Consider the following 16,951-nt stretch of genomic DNA (forward strand, 5'->3'; position numbering starts at 1 on the left):
ACACTAATGGCCCGTGGTTTCCTTCTGAGCTAATTGTTTTCAATTGTGCTACTCTATTATCAGCTCTACCTTATCACTTGCCATAAACTGACCTATTATGGATGCTGCTGACATAATAAATTCAGATCATATTTATTCATGTTAGGATTTTTTTTTCCCTGGAAAAAACGTATAATGGGTTTTCTAAAGCCCAGAGTTGCTTGGTATACTATGTAAGGCCTCTGCTGCCCAGTTCACAAGTGCATTTCCTAGCGGGATCATTAGCAGGAGGATTCACACAACGGTGAAAAAAAATGTCCAACAGAGTAGGCAAACATGGCTCAGTTCCCTCTGGAAGCTTTATGTTGATCCTCAGAGTGAGTTGCTGCATATTCCTGATCTGGGAGGACCATAATGACCTCTACTTTCTCACCGCCAATGTGATTGTAGATTATTCTTCATGTGCGATAATCACAAATCAAGTTTTGATTCTTTCTGATGCTGTTGTCAGAATGATACCTAGAGAATTTAAGTCACTTGTGTGTTGTCTGCAGCCATTTGTCTTGCAGATCTCCGTTTGCCTTCCTAGCCATTTTAAATTAATAGTATTTACACTGAAAGCCTCTTTCCTCTATTAGGCTTTCTTTCACAGCAAATCCTACCATTATGCACAATTTTCCTGGATACAATGTATATTTAACAACAGATTATTCAAGCCATGCACTACATGTAGGTTGCCTTATTTGCAGCTCTGTTTGTCATGGATTTTGGTTTTGGGATGGGATGTTTTATCGCCTTTCCAATAAAGAATTAGGGTAGAAATCCATAATGCTCTGAAATTCTAACAAACTATCATGCTTTATATTAGCATTAGAGACTTCTTAAAAGTCAGAGCAGTGGAGAACTTGTGTCACTTTCTTTTTTACCTGAACTGAGACACCTGAATCTACATTTCCAATGCTAAGACTGCCTTGAAACATCCACAGAAATATGATTTTTTTTATTAAGAAAAATAACTAAGGCAACACGAACATACATTTTCATTAATTAATAGTTTAATTCTGTTTTAGTATTATGATTTACAGGATTACTTGAAATATGGTTCAAATTTACAGAACTGATATAGTGGCCAGGTGATGCAAGCCTTTTATTGGGTGTGCAGGGTCCTCTGGACTGTTGTGAAGAGAGTTCACATACACATTGCAAGCTTTCTCTGGAGCTGTATGATGAGGAAACTTGTATTTAATCTTTAAACTCCTTTCCAGCGTTTTTCTTTTGTGCTTGAATTCCAAAATAGTTTTTGTATATTTGTTAATAGTGGTGACAGCTGCAGCCATACAGCAAGCGAAGGAAGCCCATGCGAGGCTATAAACAAAAAGGTTTATCAGAAATTAGCAGACCATTTTCATTTTACCTTTGAAAATACTGTATACATGCCCTTATATTAGGAAAAAAGGAACATAGTGGGGAAGGGAGAAGAATTCTTGATTAATGAACATCTGCATATCTAACTTATGTAGCTGATCTCTGCATATTGGTTATAACACTCACATTTAACATTCCTGTTTAATGAAGCTCTACCTCAAATTTCTCTGTTTACTCTACCTAGAGCTTAATAAAATGAAGCACTATGGAAAAAAGAGGATGCATAAAAAGTTAAAAGGTGCAGCTATTGAGACTAGAAAACAAAAACAGCAAGAAAAATGTGTGCCAGTTATCCAAAAGGGTTAAAAAAAAAAAAAGAAAAAAAAGAAAAAAAGAGAAGGTACAATTAAACAACTGACTGAAGCAGACACAGAGCACTGAAATGCATTCCTGAGAAAATACAGATCATGACTAAATAGAGAGAAGAGGCCATTGGGTCTGAAATTTTGAAAGTAATACCATAAGAAGACAGAACTCAACAACTATGTTGAAGTACAATTTGCTAAGAATGTGTGAAACTCACAGACTACTGAGTGGGCAATGCATGCTGGAGGTATAAAAATAACATGGGAGAATATGGCCACACTGTTATGAATTTGAGTTCACAGCAGAGGAACTCACTCACCAAAGCTTTTCTTAAGATGTCAAGGTCACAATTATCTAATAAAACATGCTTTTCTGTGGTGAAATCAGTTCAAGAATCTCTTTCCTCTGCTCTCATTGAGAGCTTTTGTTCCCACATCCTTGCTGTAGTTCAACAAACTCATTTAGGTTTTTAAACAACTCTACGGTTTTGTTTGTTTGGTTGGTTTTTTGTTTGTTTTTTAAAAAACATTACTTTTAGCCAGGTTTGTTATCCAGGATGATCAGACAGCCAGATGTGTTACCAGAATTTGAGGGTGGTGGAATATAACACACAGAAGTGAAGGGCTCCTGGAAGCAGGAAGAAGGGAAGCAGCTTAATCTGTTTTTGCTCCTAAAGTCAGTCAAACTACATGCTCTTCGATGTGACGAGCTGCAGAAGACCTCCTAGAATAAAGAGATAACAAGATCAGGGGAAAAACACCATAAGCAGAGAGATTTAGCTCTCCATGTGAATGGAGCAAGAATGGGATAACAGGTCTTTCTAGGTATGTAACCTGTGGACTAAGCCATCCATGGTAGAAAAGAATTGAAGATCTGGCCTCTGGAATGAGGTAAAAGTGGCAGGTCTGAAGTGGTCCTGACTCTTATAATAAGCATTTTTGACTGAATAATTGAAGCAAAATAACATTAGTAGATAAATTGATAGAACTGACACTGTGAAGCACAGCTTTTCCTAATCCATCTATTGAAGCCCTTTGAAGGACTCAATGACATAAGAGTAAGAAACTAAAGCAACCAGTCATTAATCTGCATAAGATAAATGCAGAGAGAAGCTCAGCTGTATTACAGATTTTCCTTTTATTGCACAGAGTATCCCATAAGAGATGTGTTATGGGAATTCAGTACGGGGCAGGTCTTCAGAGAGAAAATGTTATCTCTTGATGTGAGAATGTCTCACTGTGAGAAATACAAGTAGAGTGAGAGATTCACTAATAACAGAAACATCTTTCAACTTCCAGAAAAGCTTCTGAAGAATAAAAAAGAGAAATAAGGAGAGGTTTATTGAAGAGACATTCAGGGATACCACAGAGTGAGTCTGCCAATTATTGGTAATTCCAGCACTGTAATGAAAGAAGAAAGGTCTTCTTGCTTCCTGGGCCAGGTAGAAGAAAAACCCTGGGCACAGCAGCTGAATGTGAGGACAGAGGAGGAAGTGTGGCAGGTAGAAGATGCATGACAAAGGCTCAATAGTTTTTTCAGGAATAGCTGCTCTACTAGGTCTGGTTATTAGGATGAAAAACTGGTGCTGTGGTCAAATGCTTTGTTTTCTTTGGCTAATAAGATTATTTGAAGGCCCAATAAAAAAAGTAACAAAGTTTTTGCCTGTGCCTCTGCCTGGCCATGACCCTGTCCTGGTCTTGGTGATGTTGTCAGCCACAAGTGAGTGCTGAGGTATTTAGAAAGGTAATGTCAGCTACAATCATTAGTGCCCTTTTTGGTTTTGGCATCTGTTCTCTTTCCTTTTAAAAAGACAACTTCAGCATCCTCCGTCTTATCATCAGCTGAGATTCTCACAAGCAGTCAATGGAAGAGCAGCTAAGAGAAACTGAAGATGAGAGTTCATACAAGAGGAAGGGAGATGTAAATGTACGTTTTCAGGAGAGAGACAACATATATGAAAAGAGGTAAGAAGAAAAACCCAAGGGGGACAAATAGGAGGCACCTGTATGTATGGCTTCCCTTGTTTCTGGATCACTATCTAATAGGGTGATGTAGCTGCCATTTAGACAGAGAAAAGGAAAGAAGACATTGAATCTTGATAGAAAAATGGAGCATAAAATTGGTTAGAAAAAAAAGACACCACACAGAACATTCTCCTCAGTGTCCTTCTTTGTGTAGATATTGATGGGTTGGAAAACCCTGTATTGGTAGTAACATTTCTTTGGGCATCTTGTGGTGCAGGCTGCACTGAATCTTTAGAGGCCAGCCATAAAATCCACAGTTCCTGAGTACATGTGAAGCATGGTCAAAGTCCAGGTGCTCAGGAGAAGGCTGGCTATAGTAGCAGCAGTGATGACATCAATGATGAATGTGATGATGATGAAGACAGTGGTATCAATAGAGCTGTGTCAGTAGCAGAAATAGTGACCGTTATTTGGGTGATTTTCTTCTCCTTTTCAGTACCAGTCCGCAGTTTTCAGTTTCCACTCCCACAGGAAAGGAGAAGAAAGGAAGGACCATTGTCCTGACTGATTTTACAGTAAAAACAGGCCTAATTCCATTAATGAAAAAATTGAGAAATCTCCCAGAAAAGAGATCAGAGCTCCAAACCACGGAAACAAAGTTATTATTACAAGAACAAAAACATGTAAAAGAAGAAAAAAATAATCTAACTCTGAAAGGAGGAAAGACAGTGAGGATTCTGCACAGCTCCTATGATATCCATTGAGGGTATCCAAGTAGTCCCTGGATGTTGTCCAGGATGTTGTATCGGTACTTGGTGTTGAACCTTTTTAAACCAGTTTTTCCTGACAGAAGGGGGATCACCCTTTCCACTTTGAGCAAATGGGTAGTGTACAGATGTTGAGCCACCTAATCTCCTGGATAAACAGGATAAGATACACCATTTGTCATGATGTGATCAATCTTCAGCTTTGGAGTACTGACCATGCCCATCCTTCAGTGGTGTGAGAACAGTAGGGAGACATCTCCATTTGTATAGATGTAACAATATCTTCAAATAAACTGCTACTGCTTGGGAAGACGTGACCTTCAAATGAGATTTGAATTATTACAACGGTGAAAAGTAACAGAATGAAAGACAACAGAAAATCATATTTCACTGCAAAAATCCCTATCAAGTTTGTGTACTAAAGACCATAAGCAGCTATAAGCTCTTGTTCAATAACGGTACAATAAAAGTAGAAAGAGCAACAAGAATGAGTGACAATGAGCTGTGATCTCAGCTGTCAGAGCAGATATGAAGGAGACAATCGTCCTGAGATCTGCTTTACTGACCCAAAATATTGATCCTGATTGACTTTTATTTAACCCAATGGAGTTGTTCCTATTCTTTCTCTCAGACTCATTCAAATGCAACTGATCAGATTCAATTTTTTTTTCTATAGCAAAAACCCTCTGAAGAGAACCTTTTCTGAAGAAATTCACTAGATCTCCTCAGAGGATATTTTGTACTTGTTTAGAAGGCCAAAACAATGTTTTTATCTAAACTTGTTTTAAAAAAATTTGAACTACTTTTTCTGAAATGTTCCAGATACAACAGTCTGAAGCGTATATCTGATAAGAAAAAATTCAGCCTAAACGGTTAAAGCTCGATGAGTTTTGAACAATTTATGCAAGGCAATTGTCCTGAGAGCTCTGGGTACTAAACCTGGATATGATGTGTATGGAGAAGAACTTCTGCTTCTACCATCTAAAGGATGACAAAGGGAAAATTAACAAGCTTATACATTCTGTGAAATAATCTAAAACAAGTGAATTTGGAAAAAAAAAAAAAAAGCTGGCTATTGAACTGCATCCTCAGGAGTGAAATAATATGGACCCATTCTTTATAAATTAGGTACACATCCTTTGAACATAGGGTGAACTGACTGAAATGTAATAAAAGAACTAAATATAAGCCAATAGCTACCAATAGGACCAGCCATAATCCCATGTGTGAGGTCTCCAGTCTTCAGGACCAAGATTTACAGTCATCTGAAATACAGTTGTGTACATCATGTGAGCAACCATGCCCAGAAGACCTAAAAAATATAATAAGAGCATTACAAAATGCAAATTCAGTATATTCTTACCTGTCAGGGCAACCAGCACTATCAGTATAGGCTGGGAGAGGACATGCTAGAGAGCAGTCTTTTGGAAAAAGATTTGGGGTACTAGTAAATGAGAAGCTGGACATGAGCCACCAATGTGCCATGGCAGCCCAGAAGGCCAGTTGAATCCTGGGCTGCACCAAAAGCAGCGTGGGCAGCAGACGGAGAGAGGTGATCCTGCCCCTCTGCTCTGCCCTGGTGAGACCTCACCTGGAGTCCTGTGTCCAGCTGTGGAGCCCCCAGCACAAGAAGGACGTGGAGCTGTTGGAGCGTGTTCTTACAGGAGGCTGGAGCAGCTCTCCTGTAAGGACAGGCTGAGAGAGTTGGGGCTGTTCAGCCTGGAGAAGAGGAGGCTGTGGGGGAACTTTACAGTAACCTTCCAGTACCTGGAGGCAACTTATAGGAAAGCAGACTATACACAAGGGTTTGTAGTGACAGAACAAGGGATAATGGCTTTTAGCTAGAAAAGGGCAGATTTAGTTTAGATGTTAGCAAAAAGTTCTTCAATATGAGGGTGACAGATCACTGGAATAGTGATCCCAGGTGCTGGAGGTGGAGATAGAGGTGTTGGTGGAGGCCCCATCCCTGGAGACATTCAAGGTCAGGTTTGATAAGGCTCTGAGCAGCTTGACCTAGTTGGAGATGTCCCTGCTTATAGGAGGGGGGTTGGACTAGATGACCTTTGGCGGTCCCTTCCATGCCAAACATTCTATGACTGTAACTTTTTTATGTTATCCCCTGAGCTCCTAAAGAAGTATCCAAGTTCTAAAAACCATTTAAAAATACCAGACTTTATAATCTAAGTATTTACATGTCATGTATTTGCCAATGCAATCACTAATACTGTCCCTTGACATCTGCTCTGTATGCTAGAACAATCTAGGGGAGCAATAGGACGTGTAGTCTGTAGATTTTTTTAGACAACAACCTAATGTGCTCTTCTCTGAAAACTTCTTAGCAATTCAACCAGGAGCAAGGATCAGACATTACAACAAAGTATTGCTTGGTTGCCTTGCACAGAGCACATTTCCCACAGTTCTCTATGGTTTAGTGGAAAGATTTTTCAAAGACATGCAGTCATATGGCCTTTACATATGCCTTAAATACAACCAGATTTATCCAAGTTAGGTAGGTGAATGAAAATATGAATGGTCGTTAAAAAGAGCTGAAATACTGGATTGTGAAAGGGACTAATTTAATAATTTAATTTTGAAAATTGCTACCAAGATTCTGCCTAATTCTAAGGATATCTGTTTTCCCTTGATATTTTATCTTCAGGTAGTTAACTTCCCTGTGAACATCTATTTTTCTTTTTCTTTGTTTGTTTCCAGCATAATTTACAAATCCATAAATAGTTTTTATTAATTATTATTTTTAAAATTAATTTTTATTAATTATTAACTATCCCACTATCTAAAATACATTAGCTCATCAGAGCACACACTCCCCCTCTCGACTCACAAGCCCAAATTTATTAGGTTTTCCTAAAATAGGTCTAATTAATTCTTACAAAGATAGGTAGCTAGGACACAGTATCTCTCAGTCTAGGGTGCATGTCTTCAGGCATAAGAAGTCGGGGCTGAAAATGACCTGGCTTCAGCAGTCACTGGGAAATGGTCTTCCCCGAAACACTGGTATTGCCTGAAGCACCAGCAAGAGGCCCTTTTATGTAGCACAGAGAGGAGAGGTTTCATGCTTCTAAACAGAGCTTTCGGTGGTTAGCTTCTATCCTGATAGTAATAAACTAAATAAACTATTTGGAAAAAGTTGTTGCCTTTTCAATGTGGTTATTAGAGAATGGAGAACACAGATGTGGCATGTCATAGCCACTTTTGAGTTAGACAAGTGTCTGTCCTGAATCCCTCAGTCTGGCTGCCTAGATAGAGCTGGAGTGCAAACAGGAATTTTTGTGCTGGAGTTCTCCCTGTACAAGGATTAAATGCTGAGTCGGGCTCATTATTTCAGCAGTGCCATCAGGGCAGTTTGGTGCCTAAGAAATTGTGAAATTTTAATATACATAAAGGAGAGAAATTACATTAATGTAGATAAAAGGCAAGCATACTTATACACCCTTCTCATCAAAGGCCTCTGAGAGCAACAGGACAGTGATATCAGTATCGTGTATTTCATAGCAGTGGAGTTAAGTTGCAGTGCATATGTATTTAAGAGTAAACACTCAGAATAATGATTTCTGTAGAGTCAGGAGCTGCATGTGGGACATTATAAACGTGCATACCTATGGTCAGAAAAATTTCACACTGTGATTCTACTAAGTCATCATGTTATGTACAAGTTAGAACATATATTTTAGGATTTTATTTAGCACGAGCTAAAGACTGAAGGAACTGAAAAATCAAACACAAGCTATAATGTGGTTTTATTTTTTTTCCCAATGGCTAAGTACTGCAACAGTTCTTAAATTGTGTTTTCAGTATAGCTAGAATTATGCACCTACTCTTTGCAGTAGCTGAATTTTAATTTGCATTTGTCTGTTAGAATCAAGAACATGTTTGTTCAAGAAATTGCATCTTCATTAAAGATTAGGGCAATTAGATTTGGTTTATAGCTAAAAAGGATTTATACAGAATTTTGTGAGCTAAGACAGATGCTCTTCCACTTTTTAATATTTCAAGTAATTTTACTAGCGGAAATAAACAACGTCTGGGAAAAGCTTGCTGCTTGTGGTGTAAGCCTCCTTTATACTGTACATGCTAAAGCAAAAAATAAACAAAACCCAAAACCATGTTAATAGAAGTGGATATTTGTTGAATAATAGTGAATTTGATGAATAAAACTTAGTAACTGGGAGAGGAAAAAGCTGCTAAAAGTGGGCAAAACTGCCTGAAAAGTTGAATAAAGCTCACTACTCTTTCTTTTGAAATAGGTCTGACAATGGATCATGAGGCTTGGCAAGATACAGGAGAAATGGTGTATTTTTTAAGCAATTAATAGTACTGGTGATAATAGAGATTTTTAACCAGTTGGGCACCTTTCAGAAAAGCAATTCAGAAGAAAGATATTCCAGCAGGTTCTCAGAGTTCGTAGGCAGCGAAGTTTGGGGACTGTTCTCTAGACTACAGGGAGTTGAGACAGAAATCTTCAAATGTGTGAAAGCTAGGTGCAGAGAGAAAGAAATCATCTCTCCTGTACTGCAGGTTATTATACTGAAAGAACTGGAGCTGAAGCTTTAGATTACACATGAAGAAAATCTTTAGAACAGTTTGAATTTGATTACATTTCTTAAGAAGGTGGCATAAACTTCAGTACTGAGGAGGCAGCATTGATTTTTATTTTTTTTTTTTTTTTTTTGATGATGGCATTTTCTAGGGCTTGGGTGTTTTTCTAGGATGGAGTTATACAAATACCTGTCGGGAAACGTTTAGGAGAGTTGGGTCTAACTCAGCGTAGTGTGATAGGTCCCTAGAAGTCTTACACTTCCATAAAATTAAGCAAAAATATAGTGCTTCAGAAGTCACCACCTGGCATATAAGTTGTGTTTTTTAAAGTCCTTGGAGGTTTGACCTGATGTCCACATTTTAAGCCCTGCACTCTAGAAAGTCTGGCAGAAGTGAGCTAGAGAAATACTAGAGCAGCAATAGTAATCACAGGTCTTAGAAATACATGTAAAGTAATATGACATGTTTCTCAGTCATTTCTTTTGGCGAAGCTGAGGGAGAGCCATGACAGTTGTCTTCAACTATGCAAAGGCTTCTGCAGGAAGGAAGAAAATTATTTCTTCCTCATTATCAGTTGTTTAATAAATGATTTATTTAGCCAATACAAATGAGATTGGCAAATGAATTAAATCTGTGATTATTTTAAAAGGAAAAAGAATAATAAAAAAATCTTTAATGAAGAAAGGTCCAACAGTTGCAAATGCATGAACACTAAATCTAGAAACAATAGGATTAGGACCAAAGTCCAAAATTTTGTCAGAGAAAGGCCATCTTGACATTGATTCTTTGCCATCTGCCAGGTGTTTGACTTGCAGTTAGATGCCGTTCTAGAAGACAGGCTCTCACTTTGCCCTCTAAAGCATCCTGACTATATGAAGCACTATATGAACCCCAGTGATATGTGTTTCATAAGAAATTGCATTAAATAAATAGTATGACTGCTATGAAAACTCTATGAAACATTATTCATGTTACTTGTAATTACTGATTTTACTGCAACATTCCTCAGTAACAATTCCATAATATAGACAGAGTCACAGAGTACCTTCAGGCTGTAAGACACCTTCAGAAGTCTCTGTCCAACCTCCTTATGCTCAACACACGACACTGAATTGAGATCAGATTCTTCAGATTGAACTAGGGACCCTCTGAACTTTCTTCCAAACTGAATTTGCCTTGGATCCTATGATTAAATAGGACTGGATTAAGAATCATAGAAAGTTAAGGGTTGCAAGGGGCCTCTAGAGATCATCTCGTCCAACCCCCCTGCCAAAGCAGGATCACCCAGGGCAGGCCACACAGGAACACATCCAAGTGGGTTTTGGAAGTCTGCAGACTAGGAGACCCCACAGCCTCTCCTGGTAGCTTGTACCAGTGCTCCATCAACCTCACAGGAAAGAAGTTTCTCCTCATGTTGAGGTGGAATTTCCTGTGTTCCAGCTTATACCCATTATTCCTTGTCTTATTACTGGGCACCAGCAAAAAGAGCCTGTCCCCTTCTCTTGACACCCACTCCTCAGATATTTATAGACATTAATAAGATCCCCTCTAAGCCTTTTCTTCTCAAAGCTGAACAGTCCCAGTTCTCTCAGTCTTTCTTCATAGGAGAGATGTTCAAGTCCCTTAATCATCCTCGCAGCTCTCCATTGGACTGTCTCCAGTAGATCCCTGTCCTTCTTGAATTGGGAGCCCAAAACTAGACACAGTATTCCAGGTGTGGTCTCACCAGGGCAGAGTAGAGGGTGAGGAGAACCTCCCTAGACCTGGTGGACACACTTTTACTAATGCCTCTTCGCCAAAAGGGCACATTGCTGTCCCATGGATAACTTACTGTCCAATAAGACTCCAAGGTCCAAGAAGTAGTATGAAGAATATGAAAGACAATTTTAATGATGGTTCTCTACTAATGATTATCCAATTATATTTTATTCCCTCTTAAAAGTGCTATTTTAATTTGGCTATTCCTAATTTATGTTTTGCATGTTGGAAATAGAAAAATCAAGTTCTTTAGAAGGGTATGTTACTTTTTTATCTTTGATCACAAACCTGAAAACTGAAAGTATAAAATTAAAATAGTGATGTTAAAAATAATAAAAACTGTAAATGTAAAATATAGAAATAATTATATAAAAAGGATATTTTCCATAAAGCTTTGCTGCATCTTGTATTGTTAATATCTCCATAGGTATTGTATTAGTTTTGAAGCTTAGACACTGTTACTAATTTTCTGTTGAAAGTCTATAGATATTGCCGTTTCTGAATATAACAAATTGAGATCCTTAACTGTACCTGCTAATACAGTGACTACCGCAGAAAAGGTGTTGATCTTTAGCCCATCAATGACAGTACTGTAGTAGCACATTTCCATTGACATCAGAATAGCTCCTGTCAGAAGCAAAATGATGTACAGAAGCTCTGCTACAATAGACAGCCATAAAACCCCTGGAAAACCAAATCAACAATACTGATATTATAAGCAGCCATTCAGTATTTTCATCATTTTTTTTCTTCATCATTTATATTGTTTAGACAACACTAAACAAAAGCTCAAATTCTGTGAGGGTTTTATTATAACATCTATAGGAAGACTTGAAGGTCACCCTAAATTATGATTCCCTCTACTGATACTGTTAGTGGCTATTAGTGGAAAAGCACTTGCACATTCCTGCTATATACTTAAGAAGCTTACAGTACAAGGTGGGGCAGTATGGTATTGTACCAGTAGCTACCCTAAAATTACCATGAATCAAACAATATAAAAAGAAGTGTTACTATTCAATTATCTAGTTGTTGACATCAAAGTTGTTGTATCCAGAGAGAACTGTACCAAAACAGAAGACCAGGTTACCCAGGTAACAAATTGCAAGGCCATGCAGCACACAGCCACCCCATGGGTTTAATTTTTCACCAGCCAGGATCTTGAGTTTTTGGACAGAAAAGACCTCATGAGCGAAGATACTCTTCAGGTTTCACTAAGAACCATTTCTCTGATTATCTGCTAATTAATCTTAGTCTTAGAACTTAGTCTTCCCATTAAATTTTCTCAGCCTGATGTTTTACTACTAGCATGCTGATGTTCCACAGTCAGGAGCAGGAGGTCTTCTGGTGTCCAGATATTGGTAACAACTGACGAAAAAACTTCCAAAATGTTTTTAAAAATAAACATGTCCCGAAACACCTGGTTTTAGATTCAAGTAGTGACTTCATACAGAGGTATATAGTAACAATTATAAATTAAAAATGCAAACATTTGTAAGACATGTAATTGATTACTGAACAGTACATATGGCAGGCAGTAAACAAGTTTAGTTTGTGTGCTAAATAACCCCTACTGCCAACTTTGACAATTGTCTGTGGGACTTCTCTGATAGCAATGTTTACTTCTCCAGTAAATCTTTGTCTCCAGTAAAAAAATTTGGTTTTGTTTTTTTTTTTTTTCCAGAAACTTCAACTGTTATGTTGCCTAAGTGTATTTTCTACACCAGCCACGTGAGCATCTTAACATTTTTCATAAGCGAGCCATCATTACATATGCACTGCACAAGTGTGATAACCTCTGTGCATGATGCCTAGAAATCATAAATCCAGGAGGGGTGAGCTTGATGTATCCTGAGTTTTGTCCATACAGCAGCCATATGCATGGGCAGAACACAAACTCCTCCTTGCCCTGAGCAGGGCAGAAGTCTATTCCCACCTAGGATTACACTAGCCAATGATAGCTTCTCAGTGTGGCTAAGAAGTACCTAGGTCCTGACTTAGGTGTCTCAATCTGACCTGCCAGTCCTGTCCACAGAGTCAGTTGCAGCACCGTGTTCACCAGTGGCTTCACAAGTGAGGAGCTCTCACAGCAGGGCCCATAACCCACCCTTCGTCTTTGAGAACCGTGTCTGTGTGACTAAGATCCACATCTCATTTATATTGTTTTCTTATGTTACAAAAAAATCTTGATTTGCTTGTGAACAGTGGCAAGCTGCAACAGAGGGAAGGAGTACTAGCCTCTAGATACTGAGTCTTTCTTCTCCAGGGTGCTGAAATTGTGTATCCAGGAAAATACTCCAAAAATACTCCAGTCCCAGTGTCCTGGGCGTGTAATTACAAAGACCTGTGAAAGAAGTAAAACTTTTCTTTTTTTTTTTCTTTTCTGTATCAAAGACTTCCAAAGCGATTGGTCTAGCCATGCCAATGATAGGGTTTATATTGGAGGGGGGTGGCACTTAATAGCATCTGCAAGTATGTTTTATACGAACATGAACTGCTCCTTAAAAGAAAAAGGACAATTCTCTACTTTCAGGAGAATGGAATTGCCTCCTTACAGCTCTGTGTAAGGTACAGGGAGAAGATTCAGCCTGCCATCAAGATTGGTTTGGTCCACAACGTCTCCCCCAAGTCCCTTCAGCATACTGCCTGCCCTTGTTCACACATTGCCAGTCCTTCTGCCTTCTCCAGGCTGAATAGTGGAAGCCACAAAATTCCTGACAGTGAATATGGAGGTGTGAGGAGAGAGAGAGCAAAAACTTACAAATCTTGACTTCCAGTACCCATATTCAAAATAATTTTAATAAACATTCAAATTCAAATGGAGTGCTTTCAAAAAGACAAAGATTCATATTTGAAGTCATGTGAGCTTCATTTTGAAGACGAAAAACTAAATAAAAGACAAAATTTGTGTGGGATTAAAGAAAATATTTTTTTATATCAAAACAGAATATTTATATTGGTAAATGTGATCAGGAATGTTTTATTTATACAAATAACATAAGCATATTTACCTCGATCAGCAGCTGGAGTCAGACTGATGAAGCTTCTACATGTCTCACCTAAAAAAAAAAAATAATCTTAAAGTAAAATTCAGGATTATTTTGTATTCTGTAATGGTCTAAAGAAATAGATTAACAGAAAGCAGAAAAAGTAAAACCTGTCATAGGAGCACAAACCGAGATGACTGGGATAAATTATTCCTGATATATGTTTGTACACTCAGAGTCTCTGGTACATTGACCTACTCCTAGGACTTAGCTAGAGAATCCTTCCAGACTTTTTCAAGGCAGAACCAGAGTCTGGGAGACCTGGAGAAAGGCTGTGAATTTATTTCCAAAATGTTTCGGCTGTGAAAGCCACAACAGGAAAACTATCAGGTCTTTTGAAAAGCCTGGCAACCATCTTTCCTGTGAAAGGAGTCCAGCTCTCCTTACAGTAACAAGGCTTCAGCTCACAAACATTTCTTCTCAGCTTGATTCCAATTGCTTTCTATAAGCTTTGATTTTCAAACCATGTGACCTCCTGACCCCCACACAGATGCTGTGAAGACAGCACTTGGAATTAATTCTCTTTGCTGTGAAAATACAGGGTAACTTTTTTGAGCTACTAACTGCATCGAAAAAGAACTGTCATAGCAGATGCATAAATGAAACAACTACGTTATTCATAGCAATCACCACCTGAAATATATCTTTTGGACATGTATTTTTCCCTGATCTTCAATATTTACCCCCTTAAAACGGCATAACTCACAAAACCTTCTGATCTAACCGGAACTTCACCTTCAGGACAGGTGACAGTGAAAATACTTGGATTATATAGCACAGATGGCACCTGATTTGATTTCTCTGAAATTTTGCTCCAGCTGTCATTTGTAAACTGCTCAGCACCTAAAGGGGAAAAACTTAGTGTAGGTTTATAATAAATGCCCAACTTCTTGAAAGAGCTAAGCAATTCCCTTTTACAAAGATCCAAGAGTAACTGTAAGTTTTCATTAACGGCAAACTAATTTCATTTTACTGACTTTTATATACACCAAGTGAAACTCAATTAAGTGCCACCACCCATGACTAGTAAGGCTCCAAATTATGTTTTAGCAGTTTGAAAATAGTCTTCTGCTCTGAAAGGTGAGATTGAAGGAAGAAAGTTGAAATAGCTGTGTTTAAGAAGAAATCCATGAAGTAACTTAGATCTCACAGATTTAATTGCTCAAATTATTTTTAAAACAAAATATGCTTTTTATGTTGCCAGAGGGGATTGTAAGCAATCATTTAAGGCAAATACGCCTAAAAAATCAGAAAAATACAATTTTCCTGTTAAAGTAACTTAATTTGCTGATCCGGTTAGAATAATAAAAAAATCTTCATAGCTATTACAACCTGAACTCCAAAGTTCTTTGCAGACTTTTTTAGGAATTTTTTTTAGGAATTTACTAGATACTACCCTCTAAGATTCCCCTTCCCGGAGAAGACCAACTTTTTAAGGATAATTTTTCCTTTAAAACACATAGTAATGCAGCAAAGAGTAGGGTTACATGAAATAAGTAGGAAGAACACTGATTAACTTCCTGTGTAAATTTATATGGGTTTACTCACCTTCTTCATTTATAAGCTCTTCGCAGGAATACCAAATCCCAGCATGAAACTTTCGGTCAACGAACTTGTCATCTCCTGTCTCCCAAATGTACTGCACAGCGTTGCTGTTGTTGGCATCAGGGCTATTAAAGCGGATGCAGTGATCCCCTTTGCTCTGTCCTCTACAGAAAGGTTTGGCAACTTTTCTTGCCCCTTCACACCAATAACTGCTACTGAATGCTGTAATAGAGAAGACTAAAGAGAGAAAACTGAGAGAAAATGCTGCTGAGGCTCTCTGCCGCCTGTCTGCAGCTGGGACTGAAACTGGCATCCTACAGGGCTGCACTACCAATAATTCTTTTACAAAGCTCTCTCTATGTGTGTGTGTGTTTGGTGAAACACCTGCCTATATTTACAATCCTGTTCTTCATTCCTCTCAGAAAATTGTGCCAGCTTAGTAGTTAAAGACAGAAAGCAGAGATATGGGCATGACCAGAAATCATGTGGGAAGAGAGATTAAATATATAGGACAGTGTTGCTTGCCAGTAATGTCTTGTGAAAGAAATATGAGAAGGTGCCCCATGACTCACTGGACTAAAGATACACAGAAGCATTGGAAGTACCCAATATACAATCACAAAAGTTTTATTTATATACACAAAATATGTATATTTACCTTGATCAGCAGGTGGAGTCAGATTGATGGAACTTCTCCATTTCTCAGCTAAGAAATAAACAAAATCTTGTGGTTCCAAATGCTCCCATTACACTGAACACTGTTTAAATTGAATACAGTTATTAATCTTATAAAGAAATTCTTAAGAAGATAAAATCAGTTGCTAAACTAGAGCATTTCACAGCACTGCAGCACCTCCCAAGACTGCGTCTGTTCAGAGATGGTCATTGCATCTGTTCAGAGTTCTACCAGTGACATAGAAAAGGCATGTTACATGACTTTGCTATTGATGGACTTCTGGGCACTGTCCATTCTGCCTCCATGAACACATAACAGAGGTCTTGCCCAAGATAGGTGAAACAGTAATGAAAAAGCTGGCTGATCCTCATTTTGTCTGCCCATCCGTTCTCTCTGTGATGTTTTTTTTCCCTTCATCTAAGAAACATTTCCCACCCTGATATGTTATACATGTTGCATTTTCAGACTTTCTGGTAATGCAAATAAGTGATTCAAAGAAGCAGAGTGAGCAAGGGTGTTAGTACATGATTGCTTCACTTTGCAACTGTAAGGACAAAACACATGTCCTAAGGGAGAGTTATAGATACCACAGGACAGGCACTGAAGTCACATATTTATCTTCTAATTATTCATTTTGGTTTTTCTCTAACCAGAATATGTGAAGATTGAAGAAGTGTGTGGCTAGACAAGTTGCAGCATGAAAATCAAAGAAACAGGATAAATGTCTGTGTTAGACTGTTACGAAGATATCAGCTTGAAGAGTTGGCCAGCAACAGAGTGAAAGACAGGAAGGTATCTGGGCTAAAAAAGCAGAGCAAATCTCAGAACACAAAAAGCAGACTGTAGATTGAGCCAGAAGTTTTTTGGTTGTTTGTTTGTGCTTGGTTTTGTTTGTTTATGTGTTTTTTTTTCTTTCTTTCTCTTTTC

The 16,951-nt window shown here is 38.2% G+C and overlaps 1 protein-coding gene across 1 annotated transcript; it reads right to left on the reverse strand.

Annotated features, from left to right (window-relative positions):
* Positions 1 to 1,088: 1,088 nt before the first annotated feature.
* On the reverse strand, positions 1,089 to 15,661 carry LOC103779963 (putative germ cell-specific gene 1-like protein 2). Its single transcript, XM_008947609.1, has 5 exons — positions 15,352 to 15,661; positions 13,768 to 13,815; positions 11,288 to 11,440; positions 5,642 to 5,753; positions 1,089 to 1,344 (listed from the first exon to the last, which is right to left on the reverse strand). The coding sequence occupies exons 1-5, from the start codon at positions 15,659 to 15,661 to the stop codon at positions 1,089 to 1,091; spliced, it is 879 nt and encodes a 292-aa protein (XP_008945857.1).
* Positions 15,662 to 16,951: the final 1,290 nt, after the last annotated feature.

This window comes from Merops nubicus, unplaced genomic scaffold (genome assembly GCF_000691845.1).
Source record: "Merops nubicus isolate BGI_N331 unplaced genomic scaffold, ASM69184v1 scaffold7149, whole genome shotgun sequence".
Classification (NCBI taxonomy): Eukaryota; Metazoa; Chordata; class Aves; order Coraciiformes; family Meropidae; genus Merops; species Merops nubicus.